The 23,263-nt window shown below is 37.1% G+C and overlaps 2 protein-coding genes across 9 annotated transcripts in view; one reads left to right on the top strand and one right to left on the bottom strand.

The window, feature by feature from the left end:
• KIF2A (kinesin family member 2A) overlaps positions 1-4,614 on the top strand; it is a 91,985-nt gene extending 87,371 nt beyond the window's left edge. For 2 of the 4 annotated variants that reach the window (XM_043978711.1, XM_043978710.1), the window contains exons 19-20: positions 2,172-2,307; positions 3,530-4,614. In XM_043978711.1, the coding sequence (XP_043834646.1) occupies positions 2,172-2,307; positions 3,530-3,615 (222 nt within the window). In that variant the 3' untranslated portion in view covers positions 3,616-4,614. The remainder of the gene's footprint in view (positions 1-2,171; positions 2,308-3,529) is intronic. The other 2 variants (XM_043978709.1, XM_043978708.1) reach the window with 1 other exon arrangement.
• A 2,130-nt stretch (positions 4,615-6,744) lies between these two features.
• The window catches only part of DIMT1 (DIM1 rRNA methyltransferase and ribosome maturation factor), a 35,959-nt gene continuing 19,440 nt past the window's right edge, over positions 6,745-23,263 (bottom strand). For all 5 annotated transcript variants that reach the window (XM_043978716.1, XM_043978715.1, XM_043978712.1 and 2 more), the window contains exons 3-12: positions 21,067-21,153; positions 18,342-18,403; positions 18,139-18,232; positions 18,005-18,054; positions 13,812-13,935; positions 13,583-13,675; positions 12,770-12,834; positions 11,081-11,144; positions 10,228-10,334; positions 6,745-7,670 (exon numbers count right to left, since the gene is read on the bottom strand). In XM_043978716.1, the coding sequence (XP_043834651.1) occupies positions 7,628-7,670; positions 10,228-10,334; positions 11,081-11,144; positions 12,770-12,834; positions 13,583-13,675; positions 13,812-13,935; positions 18,005-18,054; positions 18,139-18,232; positions 18,342-18,403; positions 21,067-21,153 (789 nt within the window). In that variant the 3' untranslated portion in view covers positions 6,745-7,627. The remainder of the gene's footprint in view (positions 7,671-10,227; positions 10,335-11,080; positions 11,145-12,769; positions 12,835-13,582; positions 13,676-13,811; positions 13,936-18,004; positions 18,055-18,138; positions 18,233-18,341; positions 18,404-21,066; positions 21,154-23,263) is intronic.

Raw genomic sequence — 23,263 nt, 5'->3', positions numbered from 1 at the left:
ATACTAATAGCAGAGTTTTGTGAACTGGTTTAGAAAACACTGTCCTAGAGTTTAGGACAGTGTGTGATGGTATGATCCCTCAAGACTTGACTCCAAAAGAGAAAATGGCTCAAGAAGAACAGAAATCTTTCCAAACAAATTCTGAAGGCAGAAATCTCAAATGATTCTATGAGAAGAAACTAGGGATATGAGGGAGGAAGCTGCAAAAATCAATATTTCTGTGTTTGGGGGATTTCACAGAACAAAAATTTTAAAGGCTCATACAAACTTGTTCTCATTTTGCGTCTTATTAATAGTATGCAAACCAGTTATGGGTACAATATTGGCCATTCCCTGGTCCCCATTTTGGCTTGGTGTGTAGGAAAGTGAAATAGCTGGACCTCAGCTAGGTCCAGACAGATGACTGGTACTTTCCAGGTGGCCCAAAGATGTTGGACCAGCTGTTAGGAATTTTATACTAAAGTAGGAAGACAAAGGGTTTGGTTGTTTGGGGGGCTTTGGCTTTTTTTTAAAAAAATGCAATAGTCTTAAGCTGTTAAGGCTTCTAGCATGGGTTTTCAGAATTTTGTTGGAATACAGGGCTGTCTCTCTCTAGCTCTTCTCCCTCTTCTGACTGTAGGGATTCATCAACAAGCCTACATCAGCTTTCCTTGAGAGCCTTTTAATTAGATCAAATTTATAAAAGAATATATTGTAGAAAACATGGAAGCAGGAGCATGCTTGTGTGGGACCTCTTAAGAAGTTGTCATAAATGCCGAAGTCCAAAGTTAACTGAGACCTTTCCCCCCCAGAAATGCTAAGTATGACTTAAGAGCTTTTTTTTCCTCCCATTTAACCACATTCAGGACAAAAAGAATTAGGATAAAGTTAGAATCCAATGGGTCTTTGTCTTGGGCAGATGACATAACATTAAACATGTCAGAGAGAAAATGAAACTAACTCCTGTGCTTTTATTTTGCTTCTGTCTTCCTCAGTTAAGCAGAGCAATAAAATGACTTGACCAGAGTCACATTGCTAGTTAATTGCAGAGCCAACACAAGAACTTAGGGTTTTTGACTCCCTGTTATGATGTTTTTTTCTGTTGTCTTATGTCCTTTTGTTATCATAATGCCATTTTGTCACGTAGGGGATTTCTTTAAGGCATAAAACCCTATGAACAACATTTAAAATGTATTTGTAGCACAGTGCTTGACACATAGTAGGCTCTTAATAAATTGCTTATTTCCTTCCAGAATATGAAGGAGACTATATGGCAGATGATCCTTTTAATGAATTTACCCTGGGAATATGAGATGTACCCTAGACGGTGCCCAATTTAAATCTATTTGTAGTGCAGGAATTTTCATAATTACAAGTTGTAAATGAGAGGCCTAGCTGTGTTCAGTTCAGGTGAAACTTAGGGCTACCTATGTGTTTTAGCTATGTAAAATTACTCTCAGGCAGCTAATTGGACCAGTAGGTAAGGGTCTCATTGTAGTTGCAATAAACATTTCTGAGCCCATTAGAATTGTTTTAGCCTCTAGGAAAATGGTAGTTATTGAATAGATTGATTTTTTTCCCTCTAAAATTGATATAGATACTTGTTGGTCCTAGCATTTATGGTGACTTTGATGTGCACCTTTACTGAGGTTGTAGCTGTTTGGGAACTGACCTTCACCTTCCTCCTCCTCCTCCCAGCCACCCACAATGTGATTGAAGTTTGTCAAGTAAACAGGGTGAGATGACTTGGAAGCTTCAAAATTGTTACAGCTCCCAGGACCAGGCAAGGAAACTGAGCAATTTTAAACTCATTCTTCCCTACTCTTGAGGATCTTAGAAATGAAGCAGTATTGTGAAACTTTATCTATAATTGTGATACATCTGAAGAGGAAACTTAGAATGCATCCTATGGTTTTTGCAAGGACTGACCACTCTAACCTGTGACCCAAACATTCTAATGTTAGTCCTTAAGGTGGAGCTTGGGGAATTTATGAGGAATGACAAAATTCAATTCGACATTTAGAGGGCAGATAGTATTCTTTCTCCTTATCCACATTCCCCTAAATTGGAGAAATAATAGGCTTTTCTGGGGGTTTCCAAGGAAATGCTAAACGTTTGTTTCTGGTTGTGGGCATGTGTTAAATGTTTATAATAAGGAAGCTGGAAGTATTTTAATTTCTCATCCTTAACAGGAATCTATTCGATGGTTAGAAGATGAAAAAGCCCTCCTAGAAATGACTGAAGAAGTAGACTATGATGTAGATTCATATGCTACACAGCTTGAAGCGATCCTTGAGCAGAAAATAGACATTCTTACTGAACTTCGAGGTAGAGTTTTCTTTTTATCCTTTAGAAGGTGTCGTTATTTGTATATATACTGGTTAATAGTTATTTCATGCTGCAGTGGGGATCAAAGGAACTTAAAACTTAAAATTGTTTTTAATACTAATCTCCATGGGTCCTTATCAGAGATTTGTCTTTCAAAGCCTTCTGAAGACAATTTTTTTTTCTTGAGGAAAGGAAGGGTCTGAAAAGTATGGACTGTCAGCTCCTTTTGGCATATACTTCTCCCCAGCCCTGTTGCCTTTGAAAGTGAGATCTTAAGGATTAAAAAGAAATGCAGTGAAAAATTCTATTAATAGTAGAGTAGCAGAAAATGTAAACTGTTGCTCACTCTAATTTTGGAAATCTTAATTTTTCTTTTCTTTTTTTTTTTGTGTGAGGCAATTGGGGTTAAGTGACTGCCCAAGGTCACACAGCTAGTGTCAAGTATCTGAGGCTAGATTTGAACTAAGGTCCTCCCGACTCCAAGGCTGGTGCTCTGCTATATCACCTAACTGCCCCTCTCTCAGTTTTTCTTAAAAACATTTTAAATTCTTAAATCACTGATTTATTATTTGGTTAGTATATCATTATTAAACCACAAAATAACATTTTATGGTTTGTCAGTGCTGTTTTTCACTGTAGCTCATCAACTTGAGGGTAGGAAATGGGATGGGAAAGATTGGGTAAGAGAAGCCTATTGGTTAAAAATAAGGGTTTGGAATATTATACCAGTGCTGTCAAACTCATATTGAAACAGCAGCCACTTATCAGTACATAAGGAATCCTGCAGGCCATATAGTGACTTAATCTCTAAATAATGTTATCAGGGCAGCTAGGTGGTGTGGTGGATAAAGCACCAGCCCTGGATTCAGGAGGACCTGACTTAAAATCTAGCCTCAGACACTTGACACTTACTAGCTGTGTGACCCTGGGCAAGTCATTTAACTCTCATTGCCCCACTAAATAAATAAATAGAAAAATGATGTTATCTATGTTTTATTGTATTTTCATTTATTTTGTTAAATATATTCCACTTACTACATTTTACTCTCATTCAAGTTGCATTGGGCGTGCAGGAAGCACGTATCCCTGTCACTTCTGTGTTAAGCCTCTTACTATTTGCCTTTATTACTTACTACTCAGCTGCCTATGTAGAACATTTCAATGTGTTCTCTATATGTGGGATGAAATAATATTTATTCCTTTGTTCTCTTCTTTTTCCAAGACAAAGTGAAATCTTTCCGTGCAGCTCTACAAGAAGAAGAACTGGCCAGCAAGCAGATCAATCCGAAGAGACCCCGAGCCCTTTAAAATGGGTACTTGCTGCTAACGAATCCCTGGAGCCTTCCATACTCTAACATTTATTGCTTTGGCTTACAAGGGCCATTTGAACATTTAAAAACTTTTTTAAAGTGTCTGTGGAAATGTCCTGAGTTCTTCACCAGAATGACATTTCAATTTGTGTGAAACACTCCTTTGTCTACAAAATGCTTTCTAGTCCAGGAGGCACAACCAAACAAGATTGGGATTTGTGAAGCATTTTGTTTAATGTTTCATTTGCTCAAATTGTGAAGCCAATTTTTCTTTTTGATAATGAAGTAAGACTGTGGACTTTTCTTTAAAAAAAGCCACAGCATTTCATTTTAACTGTTCACTTTTCCTACAAAGACCAACTGAGCAGTTTGAAATTGTGTTTGCGTGCATGCATACCTCATCAGTGATTGTACATATCTTGTCCTCTCCTAGAGACAGCTGTGCTAACTTCTTCCAGCTCTGTGCCTTGAGTAAGGCAGCCCCTAAATTTCCTCTTTATTGAAGCACAGCCTTAATAAATGACATTCCTTATTTGTCAGTGTAAATTACCTTTATCGTGTGTATATTTTTAATGTGTATGAAACTTTTGTGTGTGTGTGTGTGTGTGTGTGTGTGTGTATATGATTAGTTCACTTTGCAGGATGTGCCATATAAATGAATGGAACTAAAATCTGTGACAGTGGACAAAGCCACTGGATCATTCCATCTTAAATGTGTGAAAAGGAAAAAATCTGGAATTATGACTTTAAATAACTTAAATTGTGGTTTCAATTTTCTTAGCATTTTATTTGTAAAGGACAAATATATAAATTAGTTGATGTAAAATAAAAGGTAACGAAATACTGAGAAGAGTTGTATCTTAGGATAATACAGATAAGCAATGTGTGTGCCAGTGTGATATTAATGAGAATAATAGTGCAATTCTGATCCTTACAAATGGGGTGCCATTACTTAAATGGTACAATTAACAATCTAGGCAAGTACCCTTTTCAATAATATTCTGTTAAATGAAAGTGGCTTCTGATGCATGTGTGTTAACTATAGTCTGCAGGTACTTTTGTGGCGTTGTATGGTTGCTTTAAGGAAAAGTAGCCAATGCATATTTTCTTTGTACAGTGAAATCAGCTAAAAAGTGGGGCAGCTGTGCCATAAAGAACACATACACATTTAGCTCCTTCAGACACCTATTTTGTGATCAGTGTCACCAAGAAATGTCATTCTCACCAAAAGTATGGTGGGGGTATCCTGCACTTTTTAGACAGCAGCACCTTTTTTTTTTTTTAAAGCTTTTAATCTTCAAAGGAGGGTTTGCCATTTCATGTAACTATTTTGTTAGGTGAAGAATTATAGCTCTCTAGGAGTTCTCTCTCTGTTCCGCAGACGGAGTCCAAAAAGTAGATTGACAAACTCTCCTTCAGAAGTCCCATTTTAGTTTACTTCAGGAAACTGCTAGCTCATTTCATGCTAAGCAGGAAAAAGGGAAAGCAATGAGTAGAGAGCTAAATGAGCCAGATTTGCCATTTCAGTATTTGCAACCCCCATAGGAAGGAAGGCTGAGGGAAGCCCTTTATTGCACCATGATGGGAAAACTCCTAGACTCTAAACATAAAAGCTGAAATACAAATGTAGATTTTCATAATGTATTTAATAAATTAAGCTATGGAATAACTTTTAGAGAATTAATTTATAATGAAATTCCTTGTGAATTAATTTCTCCATCCATTTTTGAATCAGGTGTGCCTAAGGAGGAGCTTGTACCTGAGAAATGCTTTGGAATAAAGTTATCACTCTGTTCTGGAAAAACTTAAGTAGAGGCTATTAGTATTAATAAGTCATTTTTGCCAATTACATTATCAAGATAGTTATCTAAAGGACAAAAAGAAAAATGGGAACTGCTTCAAAACTGAGAATTTAATTAATTAATGCATTACAGCTGTGCATTAAGTGGGGATAAGAATTTTGTGAGAGAAAAGTTTATGGCTATCTAACATAGAAATTGTTGATATGGCAAACCTAGGCCATCTGTACCTAATTTAACCCTAGTTAATAACTCATGGATTCATCGAGCCCTTCATAGAATTTTATACAGGGAATGAGATGAGACCAAGGAAGGTCAGGTAGGAAATACAGTTTGAGGTGGCTTATCTACTATTGGACAATTTGAAACTTCAGCAATGCTAATAAAGGACCTTAAGTTTTACAAGAGTATGACATGGCAGAAGGGAGAGGGTAGTAACCAGACTCAAGTATCCACACATTGTGCTCAGACCTGAAGTGGGGAGAGTAGGAGCTTGCCCATGTTTACATAGCTGATGACAAAGCTAGGATCAAAACTCAGATCTGACTCCCCATCCATTATTCTTTCACACTATTCAGATATACCCAAACCCAATCATTTATATGACTTATAGTGATAGGGTTAGATTACCTAACTAGCAAACTTTGCTTGAAGCAAATTTGAGTTTACAAGAACATTTACAAGAGTTCACTATGATTCTAAGGTATGTTTCTCCTGACACGTTTAAATAATAAGTTTTAAAACCAGTCTTATGGCTCTTTTATAATTATTGATATACTACTTACTATTCATATGAACATCAAGTTTCTGAGAACAGGTCCTTATTTTCATACAATTTATAATTCAGAACACTAAAATTATGTATGTGGACAACATTAGCTTTATCAGGCAGTTAATATCTCTTGGCTAATACAAATTAGGCAAGAGACATTAACGGCTTGATAAAGCAAATTTAATCTGGACGCCATAAATGTTGACTACTCAAGACAATTGGAAGTAAGGGGACACTTCCTATAAAGTAGAAAAAACAATCTGGGATTCCATAAACCTGGATATACAAAAAGTCTATAAAATTTAGGTTTAGCTTTTTTCTGTGCTGTCACATAAACAATGATTCACTACAGCAGTTTTACATTAAGGCCACTAAATTAATGGTCCTAGCTGCTGCCAGTTTCCTATACTAATGAAAATCATGAGTTCAGTCCTAACCCTATGAACTTGGGTATTTAAAGAATTCTTTTCTTAAATCAAAGTAGTTAATTCTTTCCTAGGTGTCTTCTAAGATATTTTTTACAGTACTTTTCCATGAAAAAAAAAAAGACAAGAAAAAATTTGTAGAAATTTTATTTTCTTCGTTGTTTATGTGTATATAAAACACATAAACATATCACTGGAGAGTATAATTTTTGTGAGGTGACTCATAATCCTACCACTTTGACTTCTGGTAAGTCACCAAATTTCATAGCTGGGAAGGATCTTACAGATCATCTAATCTTAACTCCCTCATTTGAGGAAATTTGAGGTCCAGAGGTGAAGTGTCTTGCCTGAAGTCACAAAGCTATTGTGACATCAGAGATAAATTGAGAATAAATCTCAGGTTCCATCTTTCTTTCAGTATACCACTCTACCCACTGTAATGGAAAAGGGAACTAAGTTCAAAGAAAGGTTAGAGGAATGCAAATGAATAAATGAAAATGAAAAGTTCATGAGGAGAATGAGGGAAATGAATATTAGATAAATAGGAGACTGGGAAAGAGAATAATAATGAAGCATATTTTCTATATAAAAGGCATACCTTTCATCTATCCCAATAAGCAAGCAAAAGAAAAGGGCCCTAAAAATAGAATTAACACAATAAATAAAATGTTAGTTTTAGAAGATGAACAGGTAGAACTGAAAAGATTCATGTGTTATGTTTGTGCGTGTATTGCGGCTATTAACTTTTGGAAAGAACTCGATTTGATCTGGAGGGTCAATGAGTTGGCCATCCCACACCCAAAGTTACGTAAAGTTTGAAAATGTATAGTACAGAACAAATACGCCCTTAAAAACAATAAAAAGACATTTCAGGATGACTTTTAGTCATAAAACCTGCAAGGTGTTTGGTGGTTATCCTTGTAAAAAATAGAGGTCCGCCTTCATTATATCAGCAGTCTAAGAAAGTAAAATTACAGCTTCTTGTTCTTTTTGGAGTATCCTCTTTTAGTCTGCCTAAGAAAAATGGATGCCTTCTGCATTGAATCCATGTAGCAATCTGGAAAACAAGCAAATGTGAAAAAATAGGGCAAAGGATAAACCAAAGTGAGGCCTGTACTGCTTAAAATTTTGCTTGTGGATGGACAAAGTAAGCTCCTAACAGTCCACTTTGTTTAAGTAATGTTTGATTTAAAAAAAAATTTTAGTATAACTTTTAAAAACTTGACAATACATTATAGTAGATTTGATATATACAAATATATTTGAGATCAAGGAGACCCAGGTTCAAATACTCCCTTTCAACATATTTGCCAGCTATGTGGCCATGGGCAAGCCACAAATTTTCAGTGCCCCAGTCAATTAAAACTTAAGAAGTTATAAGTGAATTGCTGATCTGCACAGAGGAAGGAATTCCCATACTAGGACTTAATTCCCAGGTGAAATCACATCAGGACAAAAAACCCAAAACAATCACAAAAAAAGGTCACAAAATAACTGCTTTCTATATACAACTGTGACTGACTAGAAAACCTATTAGGCTGCCTTTCATTACTGAGCACTGAGTTTGGTCTATGCAGGTTTAGAGTTTGTGTTTAGATGGGAGAGCTCTTTCATCTTAGTCCATAAAAAGTTTAAACACAGCAAGAGACACCACAGTATCACGTATTTAGAGCTAAAAGGAGTATCAGAGGCTATTGTACCTCTCTATTTTACAGGTGAGGAAACAGGCCTGGAGAGGTTCAATGAATTATTTGCCCAAGGCCACCCAGGGAGAAGGTAGCATTGCAACAACAATCTAATTTCAAATTCTGTGCTCTACACTATATCATGATACCTCCCAGGACAATAACCCAATGTGATCTGGAAGGCCATCCTGTGGAAAGGAAATTTTTGTTCCCCTCAATGGAATTAAATGGAGGAGAAAAGTCCATATATACAGATGCTAGGAAAACTAGGGATTTCTCAGGGTTTCACAAGGGTTTCAGTCATGTCCATCCATTTGTGACCCCATTTGAGATTTTCTTGGCAAAGATACTGGAGTGGTTTTGCCCACTGCCTTCTCCAGCTCATTTTACAGATAAGGAAACTGAGGTAAACATAGTTAAAGTGACTTGCCCAGGATCACTGAGCTAATAAGGGTCTGAGGCCAGATTTGCGCTCAGGTCTTCCCGACTCTAGGTCCAGTGCTCCATCTGCTGTATCACCTAGTTGCTTAGGCTTCAGTGTGATTTTTTTTTAAAGTTCCCTGAGGTCATTCAGCAAACATTTATGAAATGCCTATTATGTGCCAGGCACTTTACTGAGTGATGGGAATACAAAGAGGCCAAATTCGGTCCCTGCCATCAGTCTAATGGGGCAGACAATAAGCTTAAACAGTTATGTAAAGTCTCCATTTTCATGCAGCACATCCAAGTGGCTATGAAGAATAGGAAGTTGTTCTTGGCAACTATAAAAACAAGGATGGCAAGATGGAAAGAACCACTGGAATTAGGAGAGCCATAGGTTTAACTTGAATTTGCCATTTTGTAGATATGAGCAAGGCACTTCATCCCTGTAAGCCTACTTCATGTGTACCATAGGGATAATGAACACCTGTAGTCCTTAACTCATAGGATTATTATGAGAATCCAATAGGAACACACAGTGCTTTGAAAGCCTTGAAAGTATGATGTTAATGCCAGTTCTTATTAGGGTATGTAGAATGTGGATCTCTACTTGCCCATAAGGTTGTTTTGGTCTTTTTTTTATACTTGCGGTGTGGAGAATGAAATGAGTACTCTGCTAAAAGATGCTAAAGTTTGCTAAAACTACCTTGTTACGTAGTTTCTAGAATTAACATCTAATTCCACAGTATCACTCAAATCAACAATGTACCATTTGACTATTATAACTCTATCAAATCATTTTATCAAGCAGAGAATTAAGACAATTACTAGTTTGCTTAAGGGGAAAATTCTCCCCAAAACACTTCTGGCCATTCATAAAAACCATATGGCTGACTTGGGCAAAAGTTATTTCTGTGATACCTAAATAATTAGCTCACCTGTGCTTCACTCTGGTTGTTGTGAGATGGCCTCAAGTGACTAAGTGAGCAGCCACAGTGATCAGCTGTATCTAGACTCTACAGTGACTACCACTGCTTCCTGCTTGGTTTCCTGAACAGTCAGCACCAGGACAGAAAGAAAAGACAACAGTCTATTCCTTGGGATCAAATTCCTATACCTCAGATGAGGAAATATTATAAATAAATAGCTACTACTTTAGCACTCCTCCAACTGATAAGTGTTTTAAGCAGATGGGCTCCTAAAAGAATACTGAAAAGACTATGAATGAAAGTCAATTAAAATTCCCCCATAACCCAGAGGTTATCTACTGGCTCTGACTGTTCCTTATTTCTGGTTCTTGAATAAAATCTTAATGTGCTGTGGCTAGCCAGCCTTTATCCAATACACCAAATACTACTCCATGCAACACAAGTCCTATGCAACAAGTTTTCCAGGTAGTCCCCCTGTGTTGCTCTTCTCCAATGGCCTTTAAATACAGCATTTAAAGGTGTCAAGAGTACAGAAATGTAAATGTGTCTAAGTCATTTAGAAAAATTAAAATGTAATTACCTAATGAAGTCATCTATATCCATGGAACGGGCCCGTTTGTCACTAAAACCTGTGTCCATTAGGATTTTCTGTATTTTATCTGCAATGCTGAAATCTTCTGGTATTGCCTATCAACACAGGATGCAGAATAAAGGAACACAATATCTTGCAATGCAGCCACTTTGACTCTTTTTTGGGGGTTCATGAAATCACAAAATAATTTCTAGTTTATTTATGCTAAGATGTAAAGAGGTTAATTATATAGACAAAATTAATGTTTGAGTATAGGTTGTATTAGAAGGCCAGTGAGGTCCCTCCCAACTCAAATTCTCTGAATCTGTGACTCTAATTGGGTGACTTTCTCCCATACCAAGAAACCCAGTAATATCTTTGAATAAGATTATTTTCATTGTCCTAACATTCTTATCTTTAAAATGGAAATATACTGTAAATTCTAAATTGAAACATTACTACACTTCTAAAGTATAATTTTATATCAAAAAAAGAATACTAATGGAATTTAAAAAAAAATACAAGTTTAACATGTACAAGCTCATTACATTCACAAGCAAAGTTCTAACCTCAAACTTTTGAATGTTTACTTGGAATTGGACTTTGAAGCCATTTACAAGCATACTGTAATCAGAAGATGAAAAAGACAAGGAAAATGCAACAGTAATCGTTCACAATTAAGCATAAGTTATTATATAGTTACAGTTGCATTAATCTATCAGAACTAGAATTAAAGTGTTTACAGTGGGTTATGATAAAAACTGTAATGTTTTGTTACATTTGATACAGAATTTGCCTGAAGACAGAGGTGCTTCATAGAAAAGGGTAGTCTATGACCATTAAAGAAATATTTTCTACTTACAATATTATGGACTGAACAGTGAATTCGGTAATTTTTTTCCAAAAGCTGTTGCACTGCACTCGACCTATGGCAATGCAAAATGATGTTAACAAAATTGCCAAGTTTGAGTTTCAATAGATTCCTTCCTATATGTTTATGTTTTAGTACAAAGTATATGTTATGCTTTCATGGAATTTCATATTTAAATTAATGAAAGTTACCAAACTGGTCATACTTTTAGACTGCTGTAATTATAAAGCTCATACATATAATGACTATCATTTTTATAGCACTTTATGATTTACAAAGTATTCACAAATGATCAAAGGGTTGAGAGTTGGAAGGCATCTTAGAGATCATTTAATCCAACACCCTAATTTTACAGAGATTAAAAGTAGTGACTTGCCCAAGGTCATTAAATGAGCAGCAGAGTTAGGATTTGTACCCAGGTCTTTTAAGACCAAATCCTGCATGCTTTCTGCTGCCCCATACTGCCACACACTACAAACTATTTGATTTGTTCCTCACAACATCCTAACAAGGTAGCTCATGAAATTGTTATCCCCATTTTATAGGTGATAAAACTGAGCCTCAAAGAAATTGTGACTGCCACTTACTAGCTGTGTGACAAGACCTACAATTCAAGCGTGGGCTCTAACTCCAAATGCACTGACTGATCTCTGCATTACCTGGCAGCTGCCTCCATGATAACAAAGAGGCTAAAGAAAACAAAAGAGGAAACATGGCTTAAATGTAGCTTTGTTTTGTGGTTTCGGTGAAACGGGTAAACTTGTACGAACTGATGAAGGGTGAATTCAGCAGAACCAGGAGAACCATTTATACACTAACAACACTGAAAACAACTCTGAAAGACTTAATACTGATCAATGCAATGACCAGCCATGTTTCCAGGAGACCAGTGGAAAACCATGGTCCCCACCTCCTGACATAAAGGGATGGACTTACAATTTAGAAATATACACACAATACATGTGTATGTGTATGTATATATTATAATTGTATCATGTTACAGATATGTATATTTGTATACACACACAAATTTATTCATGGGGCATGGCCAATATGGGAATTTGTTTTGCTTCACTGAGTTTGTTAAAAGGATTTTCTTTTTTTTCCCTCCCAATGGAAGAGGTGGGGTGAGAAAAATTGATTCATTAAAAAAAATACATGGGGGCAGCTAGGTGGCGGCACAGTGGATAGAGCACCGGCCCTGGAGTCAGGAGTACCTGAGTTCAAATCCGGCCTCAGACACTTAACACTTACTAGCTGTGTGACCCTGGGCAAGTTACTTAACCCAAACTGCCTCACTAAAAAAAAACAAAAACAAAAACAAAATACATGGAACTAAGCTATTAAAATTACTCCTATTTTGGATAAATGCAACCTGACATACTTCAAGAAACTCCAGTTACCTCCTCCAACTAATCTACAGAAACACGGTGGTACTATATTAACCACTATACGATGGGGAGCTGTGGTTGAGGTGGAGAGTTCCAATAAACAGTAGAACAGGGCTAAGAACCAAATCTTCTGACTCCCAAACTAAGTCCCTTTTTATTAATCCCCTGCCTGCTCCCCCACAATTATAAAATGATTAAAAAAGCTTAATAGTGTCTGGAAATGGATGAACTGTATGCTGTAAAGCAGCTGTCTATACCCCATAATTAGAAACAAAAAGAGGGAACTTACTTAAATGCTGCAGACAAAGTCTTGTTTTTCCTCACAAATGTTATCCTCACTAGACCATCCCACTCCTGAAACAGATTAATACTGGTCTTACACACCAAAAAATCTGTAGTTTGCTATACTCTCACCATGAAAAAACCCATGTTATGTTCCCTAGCTGATTATGATTGAAAGGCAAATGTATAACAACAGGAGGCTGAACCAAAATCCAAAGGAGCAGTCAGTTGTTGAGAAGTGTTAAGGTTAAAATTCTAGCTAGTCTGTCTAAAATATCTAATGAGTGGTCACCAATAAATTATAAGCTTTAGCAAGAGTTAGGCTTTTAAGCATTTATTAAGGAGAATAAGAATTTGGTAAAGAGAGAGAGAAAGGCCTACATTCATCTATCTATTAAAGGGAGAGCGCATTTCTAGCTCCCTTCTCCACCAGAGTCCTCAGGAAAGACAGCGAGTCAGAGAGCCAGGCTTCCCCTTCTTCCTCCCACCAGCAAACGTCACTTCTTGATGCCAAAGAAAAGACGCATGGTCTTGCCCTCAGAGACCTTCACCTCATGGCAGAGCTTTTCTACAGCAAGTCTCCAGCAGGTGGCATCATTCCAGTCGTTACAGAAGTGAATAATCTTCAAAATGAATGTGTTTCTAATACAAAGATTTCACAATGTAGCTGGTACAAATCACCTGAATGTCTTAGTGAGCACTAGCGGCACCCAATTTCTAATGTTATGGGCCTGGCCCCTGCTTACAGCTTCTTTCTTCTTCTGAATGATGGCCCTACCTTCTTGTGCAGCCACATGACCTTGCTTTGTTTTCACCTTACCTGGAAATTGATAGGTGGTGGTGGGTTCTTAGGTTCTATCCGTACAACACTTGACTCAACTTTTGGTGGAGGTCTGAAGTTATTCTTCCCAACCTGTTCATCACAAAATAAGTGTTTGGGTTTATTTTATTTATTTTTGCGATTTAGTGACCAAAATCACTGTACTCAGAAACTCGAACTGGGACAAAGGGATCAAGCTCATTTGCTCCACGGGTTAAATTTCACTTACTTTCATCAGATGATCCACTCGTGCTAGTAATTGAGTATTGATGGAAAGTCTGCAGTATAGCTTGTCTCCTGGTTTTGCAACCAAACGGAGAGCAAATTCTCTCTGGAACATAAGTATAGCACACCTAAAAAAAATTAAAATTAAAAAAATAAGCATAGCACACCTGAAAAAATAAAATGGGAAGGAAAATGCCCACTTTTAAATAAGCACAAAAATAGCATTGACTAAAATGTTCATTTATAATATACAAGGTATTGTGCTAGGTACTAGGGATTTAAAGACAAAAAAAAGAAAGGGTTAGCATAGAAATCAGGCAAGGCCTTATGGAGAAGTTGACACCTGTGCTTTAAAGAAAGAAATGGATCCTCAGAGGCAGAGGTAAGGGAGTCCATTCTAGACATGTGCTAAGGTCCTGAGGTGGGCAAAGTCCAGATGGCAGAATAGCAGGAATCAGTACAGCCTAACCCTCCTCCACAAAATACCTCCAAAGAGACCTAGGAAATGCAACAGACAAAATCCTCATGGGTAAATCCAAGGAAAGTCACAGTGACTTTACTATAGTAATTAGTCAAACCCCAGTCAGCATAGGGACAGAGAGGGCTGCAGACCCCAAGGATGAGGTCAGGCCAGGAGTGCATTACCCTATGAAGCACTCCAGGGGCAAGGGAAAGGTTAAGAGGGGGTCCCAGATCCATCCTGAGGTACGACCAGGCCCATAACATGGCACCTCAATGAGGACAGGTGCCAACCAGCATCTTTGTCACCCGCTACCCAGTTCTGGACCATAGGTTCAGGGTACACTAAGGAGGAGACCTGTGCCAAAAGTAGTGTTCCCAGGTACGGAGGCCCTGGGCCTTATAATAAGAGAAGAAATTCAGAAGAAAGAGGCAGCAGTATGGTTCAGACCCCCCCAGGATGAAAGGGGGGGTGTGTGTCTCAGTTCCATCATTTAGCCCAACCTGCAAAGGAATAATAGGGCAAAAATTCTGAACTTAACAGAACTTTCCAGTTGCCTGATAGGGAATAGTCCAGTAGCATTTTACTCTTGCTCAGACCCAATCCCAATTCAGTGATTTACAGAGCTCAACTGGCAGGGGCAACAACCAGATTTTGACCTGCATCAGACCACTTTGGAAGTATCAAAGGCTTGAAAGTCCCCAGCTTGTGCCTCAGATCCTGAAATAACCTAACACATACTCCAAGAAAGCTGCAAACCAGCCCACAATTCCTTCCAGAAGTGCACAGAGCCATCAAGTCCAAAGTAAAAAAAACAGGCTAGAAGAACAAGCAAACAAAAGAAAAATTCCACCAATAAAAAGCTACTATGGTGGTAAGGAAGCTCAAGAAACAAACCCAGAAGAAGAGAATGATTCCAAATAATCTGCATGCAAAGCCTTAGAGAAAAAGTATTAGTTTAGGCACAAACCCAATTATAATTCCTGAAAATAGTGGAGCAAGAGTTTTGTTGTTGTTTTTAAAGAGTTAAAATGTTTTTATAAATGAAATAAGAGTGCTTGAGGAAAATAACAAATAGAAAAGAAATTATAACATTGGAAAGGGAATTAACAATTTGGCCCAAGGAGTACAAAATCTTGCCAAAGCATCAAACTTTTTGAAAATTAGAATGGACCAAATAGAAGCCAATGACTTTATGGGAGAAGATTTTTTTTTAAGTTAAAAGACTGAAAAAATGGAAGAAAATTTAAGTTATCTTATAGTAGAAATGACTGACCTCGAAAATAGATTGAAAAGAAAATGGAAAAAAAAATTGGGCAGCTAGGTGGCACAATGGATAGAGCCTTGGAGTTGGGAGGACCCAAGTCCAATCCAGCCTCAAACACTTGACACTTACTAGCTCTGTGACCCTGGGCAAGTCACTTAACCCTCATTGCCCCACCAAAAGGAAAAACAAAAAAAGGAATTATGCTAAGAAAATGGCTAAAACGTCCATGCCCTTTTACCAAGAGATCTCAATGCTAAGCTTAAGCCCTAATGAGTTCCATGATTAAAAATAATAATAATAAAGTCCCATATACATCAAATTATTTCTAACAGCATTTCTGAAGTAGAAAAAAAAAACACCCTAAAAATAAAGTAGATGCCCAGTGAAAACAGAATGACTAAACAAGGAATGGAATATTACTATGCTGTAAGAAAGTAATATTCTTTCCATAACAACTGGAATAAGGACTGAGTTAAAATTCAGGCTCAGACACTGACAAGCTGTGTGACCTTGGGCAATTCATTTATTCTGTTTGCCTCAGTTTCCTCAACTGTAAAATGGGGATCATAATAGCACCTGACTCCCAGGGTCATTATTAGGATTAAATGCATATTTGTAAAAAGCACTGTGCACATTGCCTGGCACACAGTGGGTGCTATATAATTCCCTTCTCCCCCCAAATGGAAACAAACAGAAGAACACTACCACCACCAATAACCACAAAAGAAACTGAATGCCATGACATTATAATCACCAAATTTGACTCCAAAAAATGTAAGTGAGAAAGCAGCTCACTCCCTTCTTCAAAGACGTGGGGAGTTTATGGGTTCAGAACACTACATATATCAGACTTTTTAATTTGTTAGTTTTGCTCATTTATTCCTCTTTTTTTATTCTTTGTTATAAGAAAGGATACTCTGTGAGGAGGAAAGATGAGGTAGAGTGAAAAATGTAAGTGATGTAAAAAGATATCCAAAAAACTATTTTTTTAAAAAAGAAAAAAAAAGGTCCAGGCAATTTTGATTTTGCTAAATGTCTGAGAGACAAAATGGAATGAAGTGAGGCATTCAGAAGGGAATTTAAAAGCAAGAACAACCTCCTTTTCTTCCCCCACTCCCCCAAAGGTGGAAAAGGAAGTAAAAATACCTAAAATAATTCTCATTAAAAGCAAAGCTATTAGGGGCAGCTAGGTGGTGCAGTGGATAAAGCACTGGCCCTGGATTCAGGAGGACCTGAGTTCAAATCTGACCTCAGACACTTGACACTTACTAGCTGTGTGACCCTGGCAAGTCACTTAACCCCCATTGCCCCGCAAAAAAAAAAAAAAAAAGCTATTGTCTATAATTTTTGATTATTGGAATGAGTGAATGGTAACAGATGTGTTTGTTTAAATATACATGATCAACGCTTAACTAAGAAAACAGAAACAGTTTCTAAATATACTTAAGATTCAGTTTTAAAAGGAATGAGGGATTCTAAAATATCTTTTTGTCTGAGCCCAATTGGCAAAGTTCATAGTACCACAGGTGTAGAACAGAAAGGGTCCAAAGATGCCAGGTAGCACAGCCCTCTCATTTTACAGAGGAAATTAAGGTTAAGTGGATTGCCCAAAGTTATAGCTAATGTCAGAAGAGGGACTGGTACCCAGGTCTTCCTCAATTCCAGTTTGGTACACTATCCATGGTGCCTCTCAGTTATCTTGGACAATCAAGAAGAAAAAGATAAGAAAAAGACTCTTGCTCCTGAATTTTGTTATAAGAATAACATTTAAGACTACAGAAAAACATATACATAACTCAAAAATCAGACCAATTATAATGGGAACAAAATTTGGTTTACATATTGAATTTCTTAGTAAAATCTCTGGCTCCGGATTGGGTGTTCAGAAAAGGAAGCATCTGAGTTGGACCTTTATAGATAATCTAGTACAGCTAAAATGTAGGGTATATATAAGGAGCCAATGGTAAAGAAGAATGAGAAGATAAGTTTTGCATCATATGCTGAAAACCAATCATGCCTACTATGTGAGAAGTACAATGTAAGATGCTGGGGATACAGACACAAAAAAAGCAAACGACTCATTTTGAGGAGCTCACATACTAAAGAGTACCTACTTTATCAAGAGGCAGTAGAGAGGCCTAAAAGAATTTTGAACTGAAGAATGATTCTCTCCAAGCTGTTCCTTATGTAATTAGTTTGGCCACCCTAATTTAAGCCAAATTATAGGGAAGAATTGAGAAAATCAGTAAGAAGATTACTGTAATAGCCTATGTATGAGGAAATATGGTCCTGAGCTAAGGTTGTAGGAATGGAATGGAAAGGATGGAAAACAGAAGGACATTTATCTACTTTATCTCTCTGACTTTACCAGCATTTACCTGACATTTTAGGAAGGGATATGTTGAAAATAAATCAAGCAGAAGCAACCAGTCTTTGTGAAATGCTCTAGAAACTCAGTTTTGTTACATACCTAAAAAAAGGTCTATGCAGCAACAGCTTGAAGACAAATGGAGAAGAGATCTGCAAAAGAAGAACAGTTATGTGATTCTAGGAAATGCTCACAAAACAATCCTTAATTATGATTTGCAACCACGCCGAGCATACCTGATAAGGCAAATTTGCCACACATGCATCAAAGAATGGCAAGTCAGTTTTTAAAACATCACCAACCATCACTTGAAGTTTGCTTGCCTGTGGCCTGCCAATTAGAGAAAAAAAAGGGGGGGGGAGGGGTTTGGATTTTTTTTTTAAATTACACAAACATGAAGTTGGAAGACAAAACTACTAATGATATTATTTATACTCACGTTCCCTGAACTCTTTTGTGAAGTTCAGCTACTAGCCTTGGGTCAAGTTCACAAGCAACTACCTAGAGTAAACAGAGAAGTAATGAGAAAATATATTTAGTTAAACATGGTTTGGTCATTGGCAATTATCGTTTCAATGGTAAAAACCTCAAACATGCTTTCTAAAACACTTTTCAATTCATATACAACATTGTACTCCACCCCCAACCTCACTCCCCCTAAAAAGTACATTAAAAGCATCCTGAAAAATAAAGGTTTTACACAGGCAGTTTTCAGAACAAGAAATCAAAGCTACAAAAAAACAAAAAAATGCTCTAAATCACTAATGAATAAAGACATGAAAATTAAAACAACTCTAAGGTACTACCTCACATCCATCAGACTGGATACCATGTCAGAAAAGGAAATTATAAATGCTGGAGGAGATGTGGAAAAATAGGGACACTAATGAACTCTTGGTGGAGTTGTGAACACCAACCATTTTGAGGAATAATTTGCAACTATGCCCAAAGGGCTATACAATTGTGCATACTCTTAGACCCAGAAATACCACTACTAGGTCTACATGGCAAGAGATCAAAGAAAAGGGACCTAAATGCAAAAAAAAATTTAGTTGTTTATTTATTAATGTAGTGGCAGAGAATTGGAAACTGAGGGGACGTTCATCAAATGGGGAATGGCTAAACAAGTTTTAGTATGCAATTGTGACAGAATAATATTGTGCAGTAAGAAATGAGGAAGATGGTTTCAGAGAAAACTGGGAAGACTTATACAAATTACTGCAAAGTAAAGAAAGCAGAACCAGGCAAACATCATACACAGTAACAGCAATATTGTAACAATCATCAACTATTTAAGACTTAGCTACTCTGAGCAATACAATGATTCAAAGTTCCAAAGGACTCCTGATGAAAAATGCCATCCACATTAAGAGAGAAAACTGATGAACTCTAAGTTGCAGAACACAGTATATTTTTTTCCTTTTTTTTTTCTCAATATGCTTAATATGGAAATGTTTTACATAACAACATGTATAATGGGTATCATACTGCTTGCCTTCTCAGTGGGTGAGGGAGGGGCTTCTGGAAGGGAAAGAATTTGGAACTTACAATATTTTTTTAAAATTAATAAGAAATAACCTATCATTTCTACTTATAATAAATAACTTCTGGGGCATCTAGGTAGCGCAGTGGATAAAGCACTGGCCCTGGATTCAGGAGTACCTGAGTTCAAATCCGGCTTCAGACACTTGACACTTACTAGCTGTGTGACCCTGGGCAAATCACTTAACCCCCATTGCCCCATCAAAAAAATATATATTTTTTTTTCCAATTATATGTAAAGATAATTTTCATTCATTTTTATAGGATTTTGAGTTCCAAATTTTTCTCCCTCCTTCTCCACCCTCCCCCTTAACAAAAATAGTAAGCAATCTTATAGAGGTTATACAAGTACAATCACGTTTAACAAATTTCCACATTAGTCATGTTGTGAAAGAAGAATCAAAACAAAAGAAAAAATCATGAGAAAAAAAAAACCTAAAAAACCCCCACCAAAATACAATAAACCAAAGTGAAAATAGTATGCTTCAGTATGTAATCAGAATCCATAGTTCTTTCTCTGGATGTGGATAACAGTTTTCCACTATGAGACTTTTGGGATTGTCTTTGATCATTGTATTGCTGAGAAGGGCTAAGTCATCGAACAATGTTGCTGTTACTGTGTATGATACGTTCTCCTGGTTCTGCTCACTTCACTCAGCATCAGTTCATATAAGTCCGTGTTTTTCTAAAATCCATGTACTTATCGTTTCTTACAGCATAATAGTATTCTACTACATTTATATATCACAGTTTGTTCAGCCATTCCCCAACTGAGAAGCATCTCCTCAATTTCCAATTCTTTACCACCACAAAAAGAGCTGCTATAAATATTTTTGTACATGTGGGTCCTTTCCCCTTTTTTATGATCTCTTTGGGATACAGGCCTAGTCATGGTATTGCTGGCTCAAAGGGTATGCAGTTTTATAACCCTTTGAGAATGGAACTCACAATTTTAAAAGGAATTTTTTTTTAATAATAATAAAAAAATGGAGCTGCAGTTTATTTTCTTGTGAAATTCTACCAAAAACCTCACAAAAGTATTATACTGTTTAATCTAACTCAAAACTGTGTGTATAAGCATTGGTCCTCATTGACATTGCATCATTTTACGACATTTCTGTTCTGCTAATATTCTCGATAGTGACAATACTAATAACTAATATTTATATAGCACCATAAGGTTTATAAAGCACTTTATTTACACCAATAACACAAGTATAACATATTATACTTGCTCATTTTCAGAACCAAGACCTTGGGATGATCTTTTAAAGGTAAAGATAGTTAATAGAAAAGCACCATTGGATAAAATAGTACAAGTCACACATGAGGCTGAATGTGTGACTTTCAAACTGCAACCTCAACTGGGAATCAATTTCCTGTTCAGGAAAATACTTTGCACATGAAACTTAGTGGTCTGATCATGAAATCAACTGGCAATAGTTTTTATTGAATAAGGCTATTTTCCCTAACTTGTTCATTACATTTTCTAGACTTTTTTAAAGCTGAAAAATATGATCAAGTTTCTAAAATAGTCCTTATTCATACCAAAATGTTTAAATTTAGATAAAATTTAAAAATAAATGTTTATAATTTAAATGTTTAAATTCCAAAACACAGACCTTTTTAGCTTTTTCTAGTAGTTTCACAGTCATGTTTCCAGTTCCAGGACCAACTTCTAGCACCACATCTGTTGGTCTTAAGGCAGCCTAAATACAAACAAACATAAAAATCTTAGGGCTTTATTTCAGATATAGATATGAATATAATCATATGACATCATGCACAAAGCAAAATTATCAAGTGACTTAATAACCTCACTGTAATGGAGGGAATTTTACCTTGGTTATCAAGCTCAGCATCGAATATACCATGGCATTGCTACTGGGTTCAAATCACAAATTGATATCAAATCCACTTCCTACTACTTCAAAGACCTATGACTGTGATGATGTGAAATCACTCTTCCCACCAATACAGATCACAAGTCTTCTACAATTTAATAGACAGCCTATGAATTGACAAGGCCAGAAATGTTTATTAAATTCAGCCAACTTGGTAATAAGACTCTCCAAACTTAGATAGGCTGACCCTTGGGCAACAAGAACTGTCTGCAACCAGACCCAAGCATGAAGTTTTTCCAGGTTGGTAAGGACATACTAGGATGTCAGTTTTTGAGAAGCCATGGTTATATATCCTGCCATGGTGAGGCATTAGAGTAGGACAGGATGAAATGAACACCCCTCCAAATGAAGGAAAATAAGGATTGTGACTTGAAAAACAGCTGGAAAGACTCTGAAGAGTCATTGTGAGGTTGCCATACTCTGTATAATCTTAATGATTGCCACTAGTATTTTATTTACATTTGTTATTACCACACACTGGCCCAAGTTAGAAGTAAAAGGGGTGGAACAAGCTGCTTCCAAAAAGCTAAACGATAAGGGAAATATTCAGAAACATATCTTCTTCAGGAAAGACAACCAATTCTACTTGTCTGAGTGATCCCATGCCATCCTATCTCCTCCAACACATCCTCATTCTTTCACTTATTTTCAATATTTCCCTCTCTACTGGCTCATTTCCTACTGCTTACTACAAACATGCCCACATCTCCCCATCCTGAAAAAAAAAACCCTCACTTAATCTTTCCTAGGTAACTATTGTCCTATATCTCTTCTGCCCCTTGTACCGAATCTTCTTAAAAAGGTCATCTACATTAAGTGTCCCCATTTTTCTCTCCTCTCACTCTCTTAACCCCTTACAATCTGGCTTCAGATCTTATCATTCTACCCAAACTGTTCTCTCTGAGGGTTATAAATGATCTCTTAGTTGCTAAATCCATTAGCTTTTTCTCTATTCTCATTCTCCTTGACCTCTCTGCAGCTTTTGACAGTGTTGATCATTCTCTCCTCTGGGATACTCTCATCTCTTTAGGTTTGGGGGATATTACTCTCTCCTGTTTTTCCTCCTATCTGATAACTCCTTTGTTTCCTTTCTGGATCTTCCTCCAGATCAGGTCATGCCCTCTATCTGTAGGTGTCCCAAAGGGTTCTATCCTGGGCTTTCTTCTCATCCCCCTCTACAGTCCTTCACTTGGTGATCTCATCAGCTCCTATGGATTTATTCCCATTTCTACGTCGATTATTCTCAAATTTACCTTTCCTGCCTCAGTCTCTCTGCTGACCTCCAATCTTGCATCTCCAACTGACTATCAGAAATCTTGAACTGGATGTCCAGGTTTTAAACTCAGTATGTCCAAAACCAGAATGAATGATCTTTTCCTCTAAACCCTACCGCCCCTCCTTCTTTCCCTATTAATGTACAGGGCAACAATCATCCTCCCAATCCCTTAGACACACAACCTAGAAGTCATACTGGAGTCTTCACTATCTCTAACCCCCCTATCCAAGCTGTTGCCAAGGCCTGTTGATTTCACCTTTCTAATCCCCTACTCTCCTCTGACGCTGCTTCCAGTCTACGGCAGACCCTCATCACCTCACCCCTCCATCACTACAAGAGCCTGCTGAAAGGTCTACCTGCGTAAATTCTCTCCCCACTCCCAATCCATCTTCCATTCGGCCATTAAAGTGATTTTCCTAAAACACAGGTAGATCATATCATCTTTCTACTCAATAAACCCTAGGGGCTTCCTGTTGCCTGCAGGAACAAATACAAAATGTTTGGTTTGGCATTCAAAGCCCTTCATACCTACCTAGCTCCTACCTTTCCAGTCTTCTTACACCTATATTCCCTATACATACTCTTCAATCCAATGACACTGACCTCTTGGCTGTTCCAGGAATAAGACCCTCCATTTCT

The sequence above is a fragment of the Dromiciops gliroides genome, chromosome 1 (assembly GCF_019393635.1).
Source record: "Dromiciops gliroides isolate mDroGli1 chromosome 1, mDroGli1.pri, whole genome shotgun sequence".
In the NCBI taxonomy this organism is placed as follows: domain Eukaryota; kingdom Metazoa; phylum Chordata; class Mammalia; order Microbiotheria; family Microbiotheriidae; genus Dromiciops; species Dromiciops gliroides.
This window is presented reverse-complemented; position numbering and strand designations above follow the sequence as displayed.